We start from the raw sequence: 18,188 nt of genomic DNA on the forward strand, positions 1-18,188 counted from the left end.
CATTCTACAGCCCCCATCAAAGTGATTAGAGACTGCAGGGGAGATGGGTGGCTGAGAAGGGAGTAGGACAGATTCCTTCTCTTGGGAGACTTGTTCCTCTCTCCTTACTTGGCCCATGTACACTTTTCAAGCGACAGTGGTAGAAAAATAATAGTACACTTCAAAATGAGAGTATATATGGATGCAAGCAGGTACATCAGAATTTCAGGAGCCTGCTAACAACTGACTCCTCTCACAGGCAGTTATTGTCCACATTTTTTTCAAAAAGCAGAAGATGGGAGTTAGAGCATTAAAATATAATTGCATTCAGCTGAGCGAGGGACATTTGAAAGTGTGGGGCCTGAACGTACTGTTGACTTGCATTCATCGGTTAAGCGTGGTGGTGCAGGCATAGGGAATGTTGATTCTGTGGATACTTCTAACCGCAGATTCTTCATCTGCTACAATATTCCCCAGGTGTCAGGCTGAATCTATAGGTTTTTTACAGCAGTATGGCCCCGCTTTGTCTTTCCCATAAATTTCATTGTATTTTCTCCAGCGCACATTCCAGCAGATTCATGTTTAATTCCATTGATATTGTTTTTGTTCTCGAAGATTTCCTTAGCTTGGTCACAACACTAACAATCTCCAAGGTGCATCTGCTAGATAACTGTACCCTATTCATTCAGAATAGTTTGCTGCTGTTCATGTAACTACTTTGTGAACTGTCTCCGGCTGACATTAGCATAGAATGGTCAGAATCCATATTCATGTAGTGGGATAGTTCTTGGGTGTTAAGACAGTATGACTTTTAATAAAACATGCACTGATTTGCTGAGAATTTAACATTTCTGATCATACCCCAATGATTTCACAGTTTTAATGATTTATTATGCAGAAATAGTGTATATAAACCCTCAACTTTGTGGTTGAGCCAGAGCTTTCCTGGAGGCTACTAGGGATGCTTCCCGTTTCCCTATTGACTCTTATGCCCACTTGGGACATTGAATATTTTTGTTTTTGCGCCCCTCTGTAATGAATGCTCTATTTGCTGACACCCTTCATGACCATTATTCTGTACCTCATCTTTTGAATTTTGTAATAAAACCCTTCAATTATTCAGTTGATCAGAACTCGGTGAGTGGGCCCTTTTACTTTTGTGTCCGTATTTGTGATATGTTAGGTGCCTTGCCTTGGGGACAAATTATATCATGAAAATGTGGTTGTTTTTGTATCAGATTAATCATACTGTGGGCATTATGTTGAAGTAATAGTTTGGAGTGTCAGAATTTTGGGCTTTCTCCTCACCCACATTAGAACTTATGTTCAGGAGTGTGGCAGATGACTATGTATATAGGTAGATGTAGAGAAGTGCTTCCATTGCGGTGTATAAAGTGTAGCCAAGTGGTGGAATGGTTGTAAAGAAGTTTGAAGCAGTGTGGAGACTGATTGTCCCTGAATGCAGCATAGTGTAAGGGGTTAAGTGTATGTGTGCATTCTTTGTGAGGGCCAAAAATGTGTTCTGCTTATGGCAAGGCAACTACAACTAAGAGTGCTGTGAAACCAGAGTACCTACAATCGCGTCATGTTCACTGCTGTGAGGGCTTGTGGCTTTAGGAAGTAGTGTGAGAACGACCATATCTGAGCAGTGAGAAAGGTCAGACTGTTATCATGGTCCCTTATGCAGACCCATGGGTCCATAGTTTTGCACCACACATGCTGTTGTAGGGGAGATGAAGTATTTATCTTGTGCAGTAGCAATAATTCCTCCTCCTGTTGTCTGTGTTCCCAGTGGCGCATTAGCACCTACCTCTGGTTCCTGATGGGGTTCCCGCTCCTCACGGTCTGTCATGGCCTGGTGTGCTTCTTCTCCTGGATCCTGGTGTTTTTCATCCCCATCTCCAAAATGAGTGCTCGCACAGTGTCCACTGTTCTTCTCATGCCACCCGAGCAGGTGCACATACTACAGATGAAGAGGGTAAGGCAGCTTGACACATTGCATGCTTGCGGGAGGAGGACGTTGACTGAAGGAAAGAAATGAATGCCTGAAGGATAAAGGATATTGATGCTCATAGATTATGACTTTTGTTTCACTCCCTTCTCCCAACTAAAAAAGTAATTTAGAGAACATGACAATTCGATCTAGCTTATTTGATCACAAAAGGCACTATTTTTACTTTCTCTTCTAAAGAAACTTGCCTTCCTCTGGGTTTCCGGAGAAATGAATAAAACATGGGCTTTGGGTAGAACCATCTTAACATGGAAGATCACAAATGGGGATGCCCAGTTTGGATAAAACTCCTGAATGTGCAAGTGGCAGGTGTGAAGGGAAGAGGAGCCGTGAATTGAAGCACAGCATTTTTGGGAGAAAGTTATAGTCCTGGTAAGGCAGGTACATGGTAGAGCTGACTATAGGGTTGAGTCTCCTTGTGTTCATTGCTGTAGTTAATTAAATAAAATTTGTGTTTCTGGAGATTGAGCCCCCCACCACCACCACACACACAGCGCAGTCTTTCGGATGTTGCATCAACCAGCTGTATTCTGGCATCTATCTTGTCTTGCCTAAGAATGGTTTGTCTTATTCTTCCTTCACCACTTCTCCGAAACCTGAGCTAATTAATGTGTATTTGCATGTCCATTTTGGAGGAAAAGGACATATCACAGGAGGCCTTGGGCGTAGCAGAAGTGCGTTGATCATCCCGCATGGTGTATGGGACTGCGCTGTGATGCCAAATGCAGAGATTCGTTGATTGTGTTTTTTGCAGCACAACTTGTGACTGTCAAAAGCTGGTGGGTGGGTTTGGGGCAGGCACCAGCATATGCCAGACATTGCTATAAAACTGTGTGAGTTTGCTAATTTATACTACGTGGGGACACTGTTACTGGCGCACAAACCAAACCTTTCAGAGGCAGCATACTATCTGAGAAATCGCTGCATTTCCCTTCAGTCCCATCTGCCCTTGTGAGTGAGTTAAGCAAACTCGAGCTGGCCAGGGGTGGCACGAGCTTGCACTTGGTGCCCCCTGGGTATAGAGGTAGACGTTGCCATGACTGTTAAGAAAATATATACAGTGTTGGATCTGCCAGGGGAGGAGTAAGTGGGGCGAAGGGGTAGACGATGGGTGGGTATACACACTGTCATTTAAACATGTATCTCCTGCTCTTAGACGGAGGTCTTCTATGAGACGGAAGTCATCCTGTGCTGCTACCATGCTGTCAATGTTTACTACTACAAGTTTGCAGTGGACGGCATCAATGTTTTTGCAGTTAGTATCCTTTACAACATGTTCATCAGTTTGTCGTCACCCCTCACCCTCTTCTCCCATTATTGCAAGTAAGGACTTTTTATGCTAATGAGATTAGGAGTTGGATATGTATTTGATGTGAAATGAGTGTTTTTCTTGCAGATGAAACTTGTATATTCAGAAGCATTAGCGTGTCTGGTGTTACCAGCTTTCCTACCTTATGGTCTAGATTTTGGTGTCATCGGCATTATAGGTCTTCTGAAACCCACGTGCTTTTCAGTACTCTTGATGTGCAGTTATTTCCACAAGTTAATACAGCCAACGTTGGTGATGTGCTGTTTTTCCTTGATGTGTATTTGCTCAGATCTGTTGCTGCTGGTGCTCGTCAACCTGGTAATGGGGTATGGTGATAGCCACAACGAGTACAGCAGCTCTCCTGTCAAGTTCACCCTCTCCCTGATATCCATCATGCCTCTTTCTTACTACATTGGTATGGCCATTGCCAGGTGAGACATCGCTAGTAAGGATGCATATGAAGAGCCCTATTCTTCCCTTGTTATCCTCTGCCTCCTGTGGACCTTTCTTCTGCTTGGGGTGCATGCAGGGTGTGGTGTAAGGTATTGGACAGGCTGCCCTATGTTTGGTGATCATTATACTGCCTATCTCCTATTTTTCTGTGTCTGGGGTAGTAGTTACATGTGTCTCACTAGGTAGGTCTTTTGATTTCTGATGATTGTTATGCCATGCGAAGTGTATGTTGGATGTAGGATCCTTAACCATGCAATCTGATGGAGACTTCTAGCTGCAGATTCCTTACCTTAGGGGTGGAATGGTTGTTCACAAGTTTGAAGATTTTGGTGAGACTGACTCGGAGGGTGCTGGGCCTCATGGCCTCCTGCATCCTGCTTGACACATGTCCGCTGGCATATGTGGCCTCTGCTGTGGGACCTGAAGCTCCAGTGGGCGCAGCATCAGGAAAATCTCTCCTACATGGTCCAGATCACAGCAGGAACTGAGAAATATCCCTAGGCATCAGACTGGATCTGGAATTGTTTTCATGAGCAGTAGCCCTGCGTGCCAGTAGGTGGCACAGTTCAGCTCCACATGACATTGATCACGCCTGAAGTGACTTGCGCGGTGCCTATATAGGTGCCACCCCAACGCGTTGACATTGGTTCTTTTTTTTCCGCACCAGTCAGCGCAATCCAGAAAGAGCTACCCCCAGTCATTTTTTTGACTGATTTATTTATTTTTTGTCAGTCTTTTTGAGATTCTTCTGCAGGTGTGGCAGGATGTCAACTAGGAAGGCTGGCTTTGAGCCCTGTAGCGCCTGGCACTGGCAGATGTTGGTGATGGATCTGCGCCTTGTTTGCATCTGGTGTCTCAAGCGCCACCACAAAGCGAAGACCATTGTCGACTGCCACGTGTGCACCCCAGGGCCTTCAGGGAGTGATCTCTCAAGTGCCTTGTTGCTCGAGGTGCGATGTCACGACTGTCTCCATCTCAGTTAAGTCCCGGAATCGGTCTCAGAGTCCAAAATCCTTCTTGCACTCAGTTGTCTTCTGTTAAGTCCCACATAAAGAAGAAAAGTAAGAAGTCGAAGTGGTCTTTGACTTTGATCTGTTAGTTGAAGTCATCCGACAATATGAGTGCGCTTCGTCTATGCCTGGCACTGCAGTTGAGCCTGTGCATGGCCAGCTCTGCACCTCCCAGAGTTTCCGGGAGCAGGAGCGACCCCCGCCCAACTCCATGAGTTCTATGAGGCCACACACCTTTTATTTTGGTTGCCCGTTCCTGCTGCCGTATCTTTGTGCTCTACGTTTTTGGGAGGGGCCCCACTCGTTCTCTTGACCAGCGCTGGTGCTGATGCTCCCAGCTGTGCCGTCCCCATTCTCCTCCCAACACGGAGCCAGAGGGGCATCTTCAGAAGACCACTCCAGCGCTGAATGGAGCTATGCCTTCCAGGGCAATGCCTGAGCCCTGTTCCTATGGGCTTCAACTCAGGGAGGGGTGGGAGGTGTCGTTGGACCCTAAAGAATACCAGCCCCTAGACCCAAACAAGGACTTGTATGCAGATTTGGCAGGCGCCATCTGACTAGACACCTCTACAAATACTGTCATGGTCTCTCCTCCTACCTTGGCTACAGAGGAGGGAGCCTCTTTTGCTATGGTGGTGAGACAGGTGGCTGAGGTCATTACCCTTAACCTACCCTCAGTGGCAGTCAAAACTAAAATCTTGACAGGTGCAGCAGCCAGTAGTGACCCCCCTCAGAACTTCTTCTCCCATTAAATTAAGACCTCTCAAACGTCTTGCTTCGGACCTGGCCCAAATGCTGTACAGGGGTTCCTGTAACACCCTACCCCACAGAGCTTGGTGTTCCAAGCTTCCACCTCCTGTGTACATCCTGGCACATTTCTTCCACTTTGCCGGATTGGGAATCCAAGAGGCTGGACACCTTAGGGAAGAAAATGGTTTATTCCACCAGCCTGTCACTGGGGTCCCGGAGCAGCTGCATGTCTTTTCGGTCATTACTCCCATTTACTGTGGGATTCAGTTGTGCAGGTGCGCCCCATGGTCGCGGAGGAGACCCAGGCCCTACTCTGGCGAGATGCATCCAAGTTTAAGATCCACTGTGGTCTGAACAGGATAGACTTGCTGTGAAAAGCATTTCTTCGTTGGTGGCCTTACGGTACCGTGCCTGGACGAGAACTGGTGAAGCATTGCTTATGGACATGCCCTTTGATGGCTCCAGTCTGTTTGGAAACAAGGCAGACTCAGCGCTGGAGCGCTTCAAGGACAGTAGGGCTATGGCCAGGTCCTTGGACCTTTCCATTGTGCCTCGCCAACCCACGACTGCCTTTCGTGGCCATGGACGGGGCTTCCAGCCGCATCTTTACCCACTCTGCCACCATGGCACACAAGCTTCCCAGCTTCTGCGTGGCCGAGGACGTGGTACCCTCAGACCTTGTGTGTTGGGCAGCCAGAGTTTGGGGCAGTCTCTATCCCTTGGCAGCTGCAGCTTCCAAACCACGTTAGTTTGCCCTCTTAGCAGTATGATCACCCAGTGGGAGGCAGGATACACAATCACAAGCCCCACTATAGGTCAATAACATCAGACCACTGGGTTCTTCAAATTGTCTTAAGGGGGTTACTCCCTCCCCTCCACCCATGCCACCCGTTTGCGACAGGCTGATAGAGGACCATCTCTCCTTACTCCGCCAGGAAATGATGGCTCTATTGGCCAAGAGAGCCATAGAGAGGGTACCGGTGCTAGAAGTAGATTGTATTTATTCCTGCTCATTTCTGGTGCTAAGAAGGACGGAGGCCTTCGTCCTACCCTGACTTGCACCCACCCCCCCTCCCCTCCATTTCTTCATCAAAAAAAGGAGAAATTCAAAATGATCACGCTCGCATAAGTCCTTATTGCCCTGGACCCGGTAGACTGGATGGTAGTGTTAGACTTGCAGGACACATTCTTCCACATTCCTGTCCTGACTGCCTACGGTGTTTCCTACGTTTCTGGTAGACCATTAGCACTTTCAATTTGACTTGTTCCCTTTTGACTTAACCAGCACCCCTCTGGTATTCACCAAGGTGATGGCGGTGATTGCAGCTCATCTGTGGAAATCAGGGTTGCAGTCTTCCACTATCCTGATGACTGACTGACAGAAGGTGGATTCCCCCTAGGGTGTAATCTCCCCCTCCAGACTATGGCGAACCACCTGAACTCACTAGGGTTCACTGTCCATGTGCTAAAGTCGCACCTGACTCCCTCTCAGACATTTGCTTTAATCAATCACTGTCCATGTGCTAAAGTCGCACCTGACTCCCTCTCAGACATTTGCTTTAATCAGAGCTGTTCTGGACACGGTGCAAGACCCTGGCATATCTTTCAGAACGGATATTCAGACTGATACCGATACTGGCATAAGTAGGCTCTCCGGTGGGTCCTCAAGTTCCAGTGGGCCCAGCATCAGGATAATCTCTCCAACATTGTCCAGATCGAAAGAGTAACTGGAAAAGTTCTGCAGTGGTGGTCAATGAACCACGATTAGGTCAGCAGCAGACCCCTCTTCCTTCCCAGAACGGACAGTGGTACCAAATGCCCCACTCCTGGGATGAGACGGCCATATGGGAGAGGTGGAGATCAGGGGCCTCTGCAGAATCTGAACTTCACATCAATCTTTTCGAGCTCCTGGCAAACCAGCTGACATTAAAAGCCTTTCTACCCTCATTCAAGGGAAGACTAGTGCAGGTGTTCATGTACAACACCACTGCCATGTGGTACTGCAACAAACAGGTCGGGTGGGGTTGTGGACACTTTGTCCAGAGACCCTGTATCTCTGTACATGGTTGGAATATCAGGGTATGTCTTTGGTGATTCAACACCTGGTGGGGGCTCTGAATACCAGGGCGGATGACCCACACCAAAGATATCTAGGGGATCGCAAATGGCATCTCCATCCAGAGGTTGGTGCAAGGTCTCTTTCAGCAGTGTAGAGAGCCTTGGTTAGATCTGTTTGCACCGCCTAGAATGTACAATGTCAGCAGTTCTGCACGCTGGGGTTTCCAAGGCAACTCACTCGGAGACACTTTTTGTCTTGAGTAGAGCGACGGCCTCCTCTACACCTTTCCACCAATACCACTCCTGCCCAGAGTTCTCAAGAACGACCCGGCCCAAGTCCTCCTTGATGCTCCGGAATGGGCTTGAAGAGTTTGGTATCCTAAGCTGTTGAGCATGGACATGCGTCCTCCGGTCCAGTTTCCCCTTTTGGGGGTGGGGGGGAAAGAATCTTTTGTCACAGCAGCAGGAAAGGTTTCTCCACCCACAACTGGCACACCCTGCCTTCATGCATGGAGATTGAGCTGTGGCAATTGACATGATTCGACCTTTCACCCGAAGTATGCACTGTTATCTTGTCAGCTAGGCGTCCCTCAATCAAGACTTTATACGCCTGCCGTTGGGGCAAGTTTATGGCATGGTGCTCAGACACAGGTTGACCCTTTTTCTGCTCCTCTCTCAGGTCCTTATCCTTTCTCTTGCCCAGAAGGGCTCTGCTTTGGCACCTTAGTGTGCTATCTTTCTGACAGCTCAGCCTTTCTGCAGTTGCCAGATCAGCCATCCCTCTTCAAATCCCTTGCTGTAAATAGGTTTTTGAAAGGTTTACTACACAGTTCCACCTTTCCCGTTCATCATGCCCCCGTGAGACCTTAATCTAGTGCTAACTTTTCTGATGTGCACTCCTTTTGAGCCATCGCGCAACTGTCCTCTCAGGCTCTTTACCATCAAGGTTTCCTTCCTAGTGGCAATAACATCTGTCTGGAGGGTTAGTGATCTTCAGGCTTTGTCATCCAAGCCTCCATATCTGAACATCTACCCAGTCATGTTGGTTCTACACAAGCTGGGAAGGGCACTTTGCTTATTCAGTCCTTCCGAACTTTCTTGTTTGAAATAGTTATGTTGAACCACCTTCATGTAGGTATTGCTTGAGTTAACTCCCTACTTCAAATTTATTGGCTAAGATTCACAAAAGTAGAGTAAGGAATCTGCGGCTAGAAGTCTGTATCAGATGAACAAATGACATGCCTTCACTAATGCCTTCTCAGAGACTCAATATAGCTTCAGAATCTTTAACGACCAACTCATTCTCCCCGCTCTGCGATTGGGTTTCTAGGGACAGGGCTGTTTCCCTTTCAGGGCCCTGGTTTTCCACACCAGTGTTCTGTGTTCTTCGCAGCTCTGTGTGGATGGTCACATAAACACACAAAGAAACTGACATCAGCATGCTAGCGTCGCGCCTATTTAGGCACCGCCATATCACTTCCGGCATGGACAATACAGACTCCATGCAGAGCCGAATGGCTCCACCTACCGGTGTGCAAGGGTACTGCTCACAACAACAAAAAATCTGGATCCAGTCTGACTCCTGGGGATAATTCTGAGGTAAGGAATCTGTGGCTAGATGGTCTTTATCAGATAAGACGTTACTGAAGGTAAGTAACTTGTTCTTCTAGACTTCTGCTAAAATATTTTGTTTTTTTGTATACTGCATTCATTTTCATCGTACTTTAAAAAAATATATAATTTTGCATTATGTACATAACAAAAGAAAATGGAAAGAAAGAGACAAAAACAAAAGAGCATCCCATATCATGGGAGTAGGAACTTATTCAACAAATGACGTGATAGTGGCTAAAGGACCATGCAGATATGATGCCATCATTACAAAAAGTTGTAACATGTCAAAAAATAATCTTGTATAGTAACCCCAGGAGGCATAAAAACACAATCTTGGGGTACGCAATGCATTTTTGTGGTTAGAGGAACAACCCAAGTGATCAATGATATTATGATCAAAATACCAGAGGGGTTGAGCTCACAATGTTCACGTTGTTAATAGGTGCAAAATGGTTGCCAAATATACTTCTGGAGGTGGCAGTAGCGTAGCATACATTTTACGACCAGTGTCACCGGAGGTAAGGCTTTTATTCCACCCTACAAACACAAGGAGATGATGGACGGAGTGCTGAAACTTTTCAGACACTCTTCCCCCAGTCACAGAACTGGGTTGAATCAATCATCTTTCTTTAGCTCACTTTGCCACCTCCGTTCAGACCCAGCTATATGAAAATCAGTCTTGACCCTGTGCCTCATTGGGACAGTCCAGCCCGAACTGCCAAGCCATGTCTTCCCTGAACCGGAAACAAGCATTCTGGGACCGGTTGCCAATGGATTCAAGCAAGCCTGGCTGATGAGGGGTGTTACCCTAAAACCGGTCCCAGGATGCTTGCTTCCCGTTCAGGAAAGACCTGGCTTGGCAGTTCAGGCTGGACTGTTCCCATGAGGCAGAGGGTCAAGACTGTTTTACATAAGGCTGGGTCTGAACTGAGGTGGTGAAGTGAGCTAAAGACCGATGGTGGATTCAACCCAGATCTGGGGTGGGGGGTGGGGGGTGGGGGGGGGGGGTGAGTGTCTGAAAAATGTCAGCGCTCCGTCCAGCATCTCATTGTGTTTGTTCTATTCCACCCTGCCTCAACTGGGAGACGTTTACTTCCGCAGTGTATAGCTATTTCACGCTTTGCAAGCAGTAGTGCCGTAAGCCCACGGACCGCCTTTGGAATACCTTGAACATAGCCCAATTGTGCAATCGGGGGATCGAGTGTAAGAATAATATCTAACATTACGGAGAGCTGGGAGAAAATGGCTATCCAATAAGCCCCGATATGGGTGAATGTCCAATGAGATATACAAAGTCAGCACTTTTGAAAGTGTATAAATGTGCGTCTGGTTGGGGAGATGAGTTTAGTCTGTTGGCAGCAATAATACCAAATTTCTTCCATAAAGGACGTTGTATTTCACATTCCCACAATTCCTGGATATGACCAGAGGAGGAGCACTGCCCCACTGCATTTTGAGCAGTGGAAAAAGGAAAAATAAATAACACTACGCTATTATCATTTTATTTTTCCATTGTCAGGCAGGTTTACGGCAGGCGCGTAACACCCATTGGGCTCACCGGGCTTCAGCCCCCCCCGTCGTGTGTGACAGCCCGGCTGAGACAGCCTCGCGGGCTGGCGTCCGTCTAATTGCAGCCGCACCAGAGTACTTCACGGGTCTTTACAAGATCATTTACTCGTTAATGAGGCTTTTGTTGTGTTTTCGCCCCTTCTTACAGTCACTCTGCCTATGGCCGGAAGACTTAGCCCCCCCCCAAATCTTTTTCAGCCCCCCCCCGAAATTTGGCTCTAGTTGCCCGCCTGGTTTACGGGCGGGGTGGGGCTTGGCTTTCGTCATAGTCAGCAAGGGGAGGAGTGGTGGGCACTTAAATGCGCATGACGGTTTGGCCAGCCATCTTGGGCCGGCTAGTCAGTCATGTGCACTTTGCATGTTCCCCACCAGGCTGTAAAACACAACCTGGTGAGGAACACGCGTAGGTTCCCATTGCTTGTCTGAGCGTCCAACCTCACCGCTGCATTGCAGCATTGTGATTGGCTTAGGGGAGCCTGGGTAGGCTTCTTGCTTCAAGCAGGAACAGAAGAGGATGACGCGAGGCGGCGGTTCGGCAGCAAGATAAGTAACTTTTTTTTTTTTTTTTTCTGTCCGGACCCCCACCCTACCCGTGCTATTCGGTGCTAGCCTCCACTGATGGAGCTTACAAAACGAGATCCCCCCGTCTGGGTCATCGATCAGTGTGGTTATAGTGGGATGAACTCCTCTGGGGGCCAATTGGTAGGACTGGATTTGAGCACGCAGGCATACTCAGTGTGGGAAATAACATGTCCAGCTGGGAAAAGATGCACAAATGTGTGTTCACCCCAGGACTGATTAGCCCAAACCCTGACCAGGAGTGCTGATTGTGTGGAATCATGCAAGTAGATTTGTCAGATGAATGATGGGTAATATGCGCAACAGATCCTGCACTGCTTGCTGCTTTGATTGAATTGTTTGAATCTATGAAAGGTGCAATGGTGGCTCGCTGTTCGGCTGCAGCTCTACGGCGTTGGTATCTTGCATTGAACCACGTGAGGCTTTCCCGTCTTCATTTTTCAGAGGCTTAGCTTTAATGCCTCGATGATGAATCCTTATCAAAGACCGAAAGCTTAAATAGTGCAATGTTCCCCCCACATAGTTTATACTGGATGCCATGAGGTCTTCATCCCCTGGATACATTACGGCAGTTCAAACCCGGGGGGGAACTCCCTTCAGATGCCCGGACACGCCGGTGCAGTCTATGCCCCATTTTCATGGCCTCATTTCGAAAGATGCAATGTTTTCCGCACTTGAAAGTTCGGAGCCCTGTGGCTTTGGATTCTATTGGGTGCGTTAATTATCGCTTGGCACTAGGGCACACACCATCACAAGTTCGAGTTTTCACTTGTGTTTCAAAATATGTGAGATTTATGGAATTTAAATAAGTGGCGTTAAGAGGCCCTTCGCCTCTCTCTGCCTTGGCGTTTGAATGTTTTTCAATGAGATAAATGTGCTACTAAAAAAATTCTTGCGGGCATTTCGATATTGTTTACTGGTATAAGGTAATGTGTTAAAAGGTATACAGGGGCTTATGTCTGTCTTTCAGCAAATTATGAAAGCATCTAAATATATGAAAGAAGAAAATACTGGTGAATTTTAGTTACAGTAAGAATCTTGTATTTTGTGTGGTTTTTCTCCTTACTTTACATAAATATGGTTGAATTATTGTAAGATTGTAAAATGCGCATATAGTGTTAGCCTTTTTCATACTAATAGCTACAGCTCTTGTGTGAAGAGAATCACGCTGCAGCTGTTTCCTTTAGTCGCCATGCTCTGTTTTGTAGAGTGCCCTGCAGGGGTACAAGCCAGTAGCTGTTTGTGGTACAAGGGGACTCTCGGATCCTGTGACGAATGGATGGTCCTGGATGAGGAGGAAATGCGGCTTAAGCAGTGTTGAACGGAGGGCCTAAGTGAAGAGAGGAAAGTCTGAGGCTTTGATGAATGATTGGTCCGGTGGATGGAGTCCCCGATCCTTTGATCAAAGGAGGAACTGGCTGAGACAAAATACCCATCCGGTTTTGAGTGATTGAGCAGGTTAAGAAAGTGAGAAACCGGCTTGGTATGCGTGGAGGCACATGGAGAAAGGGACATAACCCCTTCATTAAATGGAATAACTGTAATAGCTGATGAGAATTGGGGAGCCTCTGATTAAGGGGCACCAGACAATGTGGTATATGTATTACCAGGAGCTGTCAGAAGCATGGGAAGGCTGCAGCTGGATTGTTCTAAATTAAGGAAACGGAGGTGGGCTCTTCATGACTTCTTTTCCTCTCTCGACTGGGAATGAGCACATTGGCTGAGTTGAGTCCTTGTTTAGTGCTTCACAGTTCTCTGGCATAGCAGTTTAATTACCAAAAATCCCTCTGCCTCGAGTCTGCAGCTTACCGCTCTCCAAAGGTCTACATGACTCAAGCTCTGCCTTTTTCCTTCCCTGGGTTAAAAAAAAACTAGGCTCTGAGAACCAAAGTGGTTTTCAGTTGCTGCAGCTCTAAGGATCTAACCCTTGTTCTTCTCTTTATTTCAGTATCTCAGCTCAGAGTAACTTTGCTGTTGGTGCAGTAGTAAATGCAACCTTTGGCTCCATCACCGAGCTCACCTTCTACATCACTGCGCTAGTAAAAGGTGCCCGAGAAGGGAGCAAGTGCTATGAGGAAGTGGTGAAGTCGGCCCTGACGGGCACCGTCCTAGGGTGTATCCTCTTTGTTCCAGTAAGTTCATTGGCGACTGCCCTGGTTCGCCAAAGGAGCATGTACCTACTTGCATACTTGTGTATTCATTCTGGCTATCAATTCTTTTCTATATTCAGTTCATGAGTGCTTTGTTCTCCTGTGCTAGAGTTGCAGGTTAACAAGTGCTGCTGTCAAATGGATTCTCTAATTAGTAGCAAATATTTCTTAACAACATTGGAGGTTTGCATTAGGAGGGGGTTGGTGGATTAGTGTATGGAGGTAGACGGGTGAGTGCGCCACTCAAAGTTAGAGAAATTATTTTTCTGGGTTCTAGATATGAAGTGTGGCAGATATACCTCTTGGTATTCTTTATCTTTGCGTTTTCGTTTTTCTAGGGCCTGTGCATGGTGGTCGGTGGCATCAAACATAGAGAACAAAGATTTAACAGTCGGTCAGCTGGCGTCAGTTCAGCACTTCTCTTCATATCAGTTGGAGGTAATACCAAAGTGAAAGTTGAACTTTACAGACCTTGTCTTGCAAGCATGCCGATTGCCTAATTATGTAATGTGTTGGGTAAAATAAAGTTATAAAAGCTGGAATAAAATTCAATAAACATAAATAAAAGTGTTATGTGATTCTAATTGTTAAGAGCAGAATAAAGACAAGGCGGTGCTCATGCTGAGCCTGCTTGACTTTGGGAGCCAGATAGCTCGTGGTGGTGTACTAGGCTACCTAACTTCTGTGCCTCATATTTGTAGGCCTGTATGGAAATATTTTGGTGGCAAGCAAAGGACCATTATAGAACTCAAATGGTTGAGGAGTGCTGGTGATGGTTTCGTAAAGAGAACAGTTTTTTACCCTCTTCACTGGATGCCTATTTCACTCCTCCCCCCCCCCCCCCCCTTTGGAGATCTATAGGAAGGAAAGCATACTCCTATTATGGATTTGTTCAAGTTAGTTTTTTTTATTCCCTTAAAATGAAAATTGTGCAGGCAGAAGGCTGTGTGCAGTAGGGTGTTCAAAACGAAAGTGTCTGCTCAAGGCTAGATGACATAATACATCATACCCTTGTAGAAACAGAATAGCCCCACACACTACTATGTGTTAGTTACATGTATAAGTCATCATTAAGCCATGTTCATAATGAAATCAATTTGCAAACAGTGATTGCTTTCCCAGGAGAAAGAGTCAGAGAGGTCTTGAGTTGTTAAGATTCATTATTTATTCATTTTCTTAAAAAAAAAAAATTAGAAACCGCCAACGTGTTTCGTCCTCAATCGGACTTCTTCAGGGCTTAAAATGTAAAAGGTACTCGTTCCTAAAGTTGTGGGCAAAGTATACAACCCAAAAAGATTTGAAAGCTATGTTTATTCAAATATAGAAGTCATGTCAATTCAAAGGGCTCATGATTTAGATAGGTGGATCAGCGAAAGTAACGCTGGTCTTCATGCGGTCATCTGGTTCGATAACTATCTCCTGCTGTGTGCAGCAGGGTATTCAAAACGAAAATGTCTGCTCAAGGCTAGATGACATAATACATCATACCCTTGACCTGTAGGAGCATGACTGGTGCAGAGGGTCAGGGAGGTGAGATCCCACATTAATGCCTTGTGACCTAGACACCTTGACCTTTTCGATCTGCCATAACATATTTTGCAAATTTAAATGACTTACACGCCCAGGGAGAAAGGGCAACCTGTTGGGGTCATTGCTTTTTTAGTTTTGTTTTTTTCACAAAAAAATCATGCTGTGTGTATTAGTGTCTGAAAAAACAAACCAAGAAGGCCAATCAAGCCAAGAAAACCAGGAAAGCTCTCGGCATGCATTACTGATAAGTGCTCACACCATGTTGGTGAAATACACCCCCCTATAGCCGCAGTGGGCTGACTGCTCGCTAGGCTCCAAATTACTATCTTGCCTTGTTCATCCCCTAACTGTAAAGCAGTTTTCTCTGAGGAAGTGACTTTTCTCCTTGTACCAAGCTAGCAGGGATAGGCTGTGGATTCCTAACTGACACCTATTTATTTCAAAGAAAAGAGATGGTTTGGGCTTCTAACTCCTAGCTATAATTCACATCAGGACTGGCCCACTTCAAATCCATCATTTCTCTGCAGCCTACAAACTATTCAAATTCACGGAATCCTTTGACGTATACTTTTTTTTTTTTTTTAATTGCAGCTCGGCACGGATGACCAGTGGGTTCCAATATGTATTTAAGCAGACATCCCTTAGCAGATTGTGTAATAGTTTAAAACTGCAGTTCAAAGCTGTTTTTTCCAATACATAAATGTTGTTGAAAAACGTGTGCGTTCTGTAGAGCACTGGAATCTCGCCCTATTTTGTGTATTGCAGAGCAGTCCTGTTACTGACCGCTCCCAGTTTGTAACTGTTTTCTCAGAAGAAACCGTCTTTTAAATAGGAATAATAACTGGACAACCTATTTAAATTGCAGCAAGCAGTCGTGGCATTTTTCATTTTGTGTATCTAAAAACGTCATCTGCATTTGGAGATTTGGTACAGATCTAAAGTTATTACAAAGGCTTGGATAGTTATATGTAGTCAGCTTGTTCTAAAAATGTTTGCTGTAATCGTTGAACCCATGCAATGACATTGGGAAGTTGGTTTGGCGCATAACTTCCCCCTCATAGGTTCAGGCCCCTAGCTCAACAAGACACACACAGTTGCACACAGCAAGGTGAATTTGAGTGCAGTGCAGATGTTGACGTTGTGACTTTTCCAAGAGCACATGTTCCGTAGGCGTACAAGGCGTTTTTGGGGGTCAAGAAGGTGGTATTATCTGAGATTCGTGAATGACCAGGAATAATTTCCTTGGTGTGGGAGCTACATTTTCAAGATGTTTTTCTATACAGGGTACTGTTAACATATTCTGATTTCCATAGGTGTGTTTGCACCAACCTTGTTCTCCAAAGTCTACGGGAAGCTTGTGTGTGGGGACTGCTTGAACATTACCCAGAATGCCTCAGCACGCTTCCTTTGCCAAAACTGCGAACTCGAAGTGGTGAGTGGCTTTGTTCTCACGGAAATAAATCTGTTCTGCATGACCTATCAGAGGCTATCGCAGAGCGTATGAAGAAACATTCATCATATGAACCATATGGCCTAACCCTTAATTTGGCCCCAATTTCTCATGTGACATATGCAGTATTTTTGTAAATTGGTACATTAAACACTTTTATTGAGTTCATATATATACAGTTTATTCAGCAGAGAAATCATGGTTATGGGTCCTGAAAATAATTAAAGGTTTAGGCGTTCACTATTCAGTTGTGTCTGTAATCTAAACCAACAGTTTGGTTGAAAGTTTCACCAAAAGAACATTATGTCTCTATTTTCATTTCTTGATGTTGGCGTTGATCTGCTCTCTTAACCCTCTGTCCTACGCGTCCCTGGTAGTGTGTTCACTTGCATTCGTGTATGCAGTATTTGCGCCCCTGTGATTTGGCTGAAAAGAAACCCGTGTTCCCTAGTCAGACCCGCCCCAGGCGCTGGGATTCAGGGTTTCTAAGCCTCCCCGCCCCCACCAAACTGTCATAGGTAAATACCTGTGCATGTGAATCTGCATAGGCTGCCTGTTTACTGTGAGTTCTTTCATTCGTGGTTTTCATTTAATTTGTGTGGTCTTTTTTCGTTTTACAGGTTGGACAAAACAGCACTTTGTTCTATGGTCAAACGGAGTAAGTATAGTATTGCTCAGACTACAGGCTAATTGTCCTAAAGCCTGATCAGTTAGCCACTCGACGGTTGGTATGTGCGATCATAGGTTTACTACCCCTCACCCCTCCTGTGTCCTTGATTGCCTGATGATAAATGGTGTTGCAAGGGAGTCTAGTGTCCATCTGAAAAGTAAAAGCAGATGTGAAAATTCTGAACGGGTCCTGAAGACATTGTAGGCAGGCCTGCCTCTTAAACGCTTCTGTAGCAATTGCCTTGCACACCTAGAAACCTTTTCTGTTCTTCCCCCAGGAAGGCGAGAGGTAATGTGGATACAGGGCAGGCATATTATTCGCTTGATGCCCGGTAGGGGTTCCGGTGTCGCTCTCCTCCGATGATTTGTGGTACGGCTGTGAATGGTTGGAATGAAAAGATTGAAGAAACGCAAACCTGCACTGCTGTATCAAGTTTGGTGACTGCCCTGTTGTCATATCCAGTCAGTCATTATTGAGGGGGGCATGCACAGAAGGTCATGGCGCTGCTTTGTGCAGTTCCGACAAAGAGCGTTGCTGTTAAGGAGGCCGTATGTAGACTGTTTTCTAAAATGACAGGGCTTCCTGAAAGGAGACCAAATGGAATCATTGATGTCTCGGAATGTGGTCCTACTTCTGAGGAGCATCAGTAGTTCTGTCCACCACTGCACTGTTTCTGGAAATGCCTCGGCCATGAACTGAGGTGATGCTTTGAAAGGATTAGGTGCGCGCTGAGAGAAACAGGGGTGGAGGAATTGTGAAGCCAAGATAATGGGAGTTTGGTTACTAAGAATCCTGGTGAAAAGGGCGTGCAAGGGATGGTGGTTATATTGTTCTATACTTTCATTTAAACGTAACTATAATATATATATGCATAACTATTTCCCTGCTATTCAATCTGTTGTGTGAGAGAACCTTAAAGTCCCAACTCCATCCATCCATCAGGGTAGCCCCAACATTTGTTGTAGGTTGTCCCACATAAATTTTACAGATGCATAGTCGACCTGGCGCACATTCCGAAATGCTTCTCTCCCTACTAGCAGTATGGAACTGCATAAA

General features: G+C 45.9%; 1 protein-coding gene across 1 annotated transcript in view; it reads left to right on the forward strand.

Annotated features, from left to right (window-relative positions):
• The window catches only part of LOC146855720 (uncharacterized), a 350,281-nt gene that overhangs the window by 236,112 nt on the left and 95,981 nt on the right, over positions 1-18,188 (forward strand). The window contains exons 8-14 of the mRNA XM_085653625.1: positions 1,772-1,957; positions 3,147-3,249; positions 3,589-3,730; positions 13,281-13,464; positions 13,821-13,920; positions 16,326-16,444; positions 17,083-17,120. Of these exons, the coding sequence (XP_085509751.1) occupies positions 1,772-1,957; positions 3,147-3,249; positions 3,589-3,730; positions 13,281-13,464; positions 13,821-13,920; positions 16,326-16,444; positions 17,083-17,120 (872 nt within the window). The remainder of the gene's footprint in view (positions 1-1,771; positions 1,958-3,146; positions 3,250-3,588; positions 3,731-13,280; positions 13,465-13,820; positions 13,921-16,325; positions 16,445-17,082; positions 17,121-18,188) is intronic.

Source organism: Triturus cristatus, chromosome 4_1 (assembly GCF_964204655.1).
Source record: "Triturus cristatus chromosome 4_1, aTriCri1.1, whole genome shotgun sequence".
In the NCBI taxonomy this organism is placed as follows: domain Eukaryota; kingdom Metazoa; phylum Chordata; class Amphibia; order Caudata; family Salamandridae; genus Triturus; species Triturus cristatus.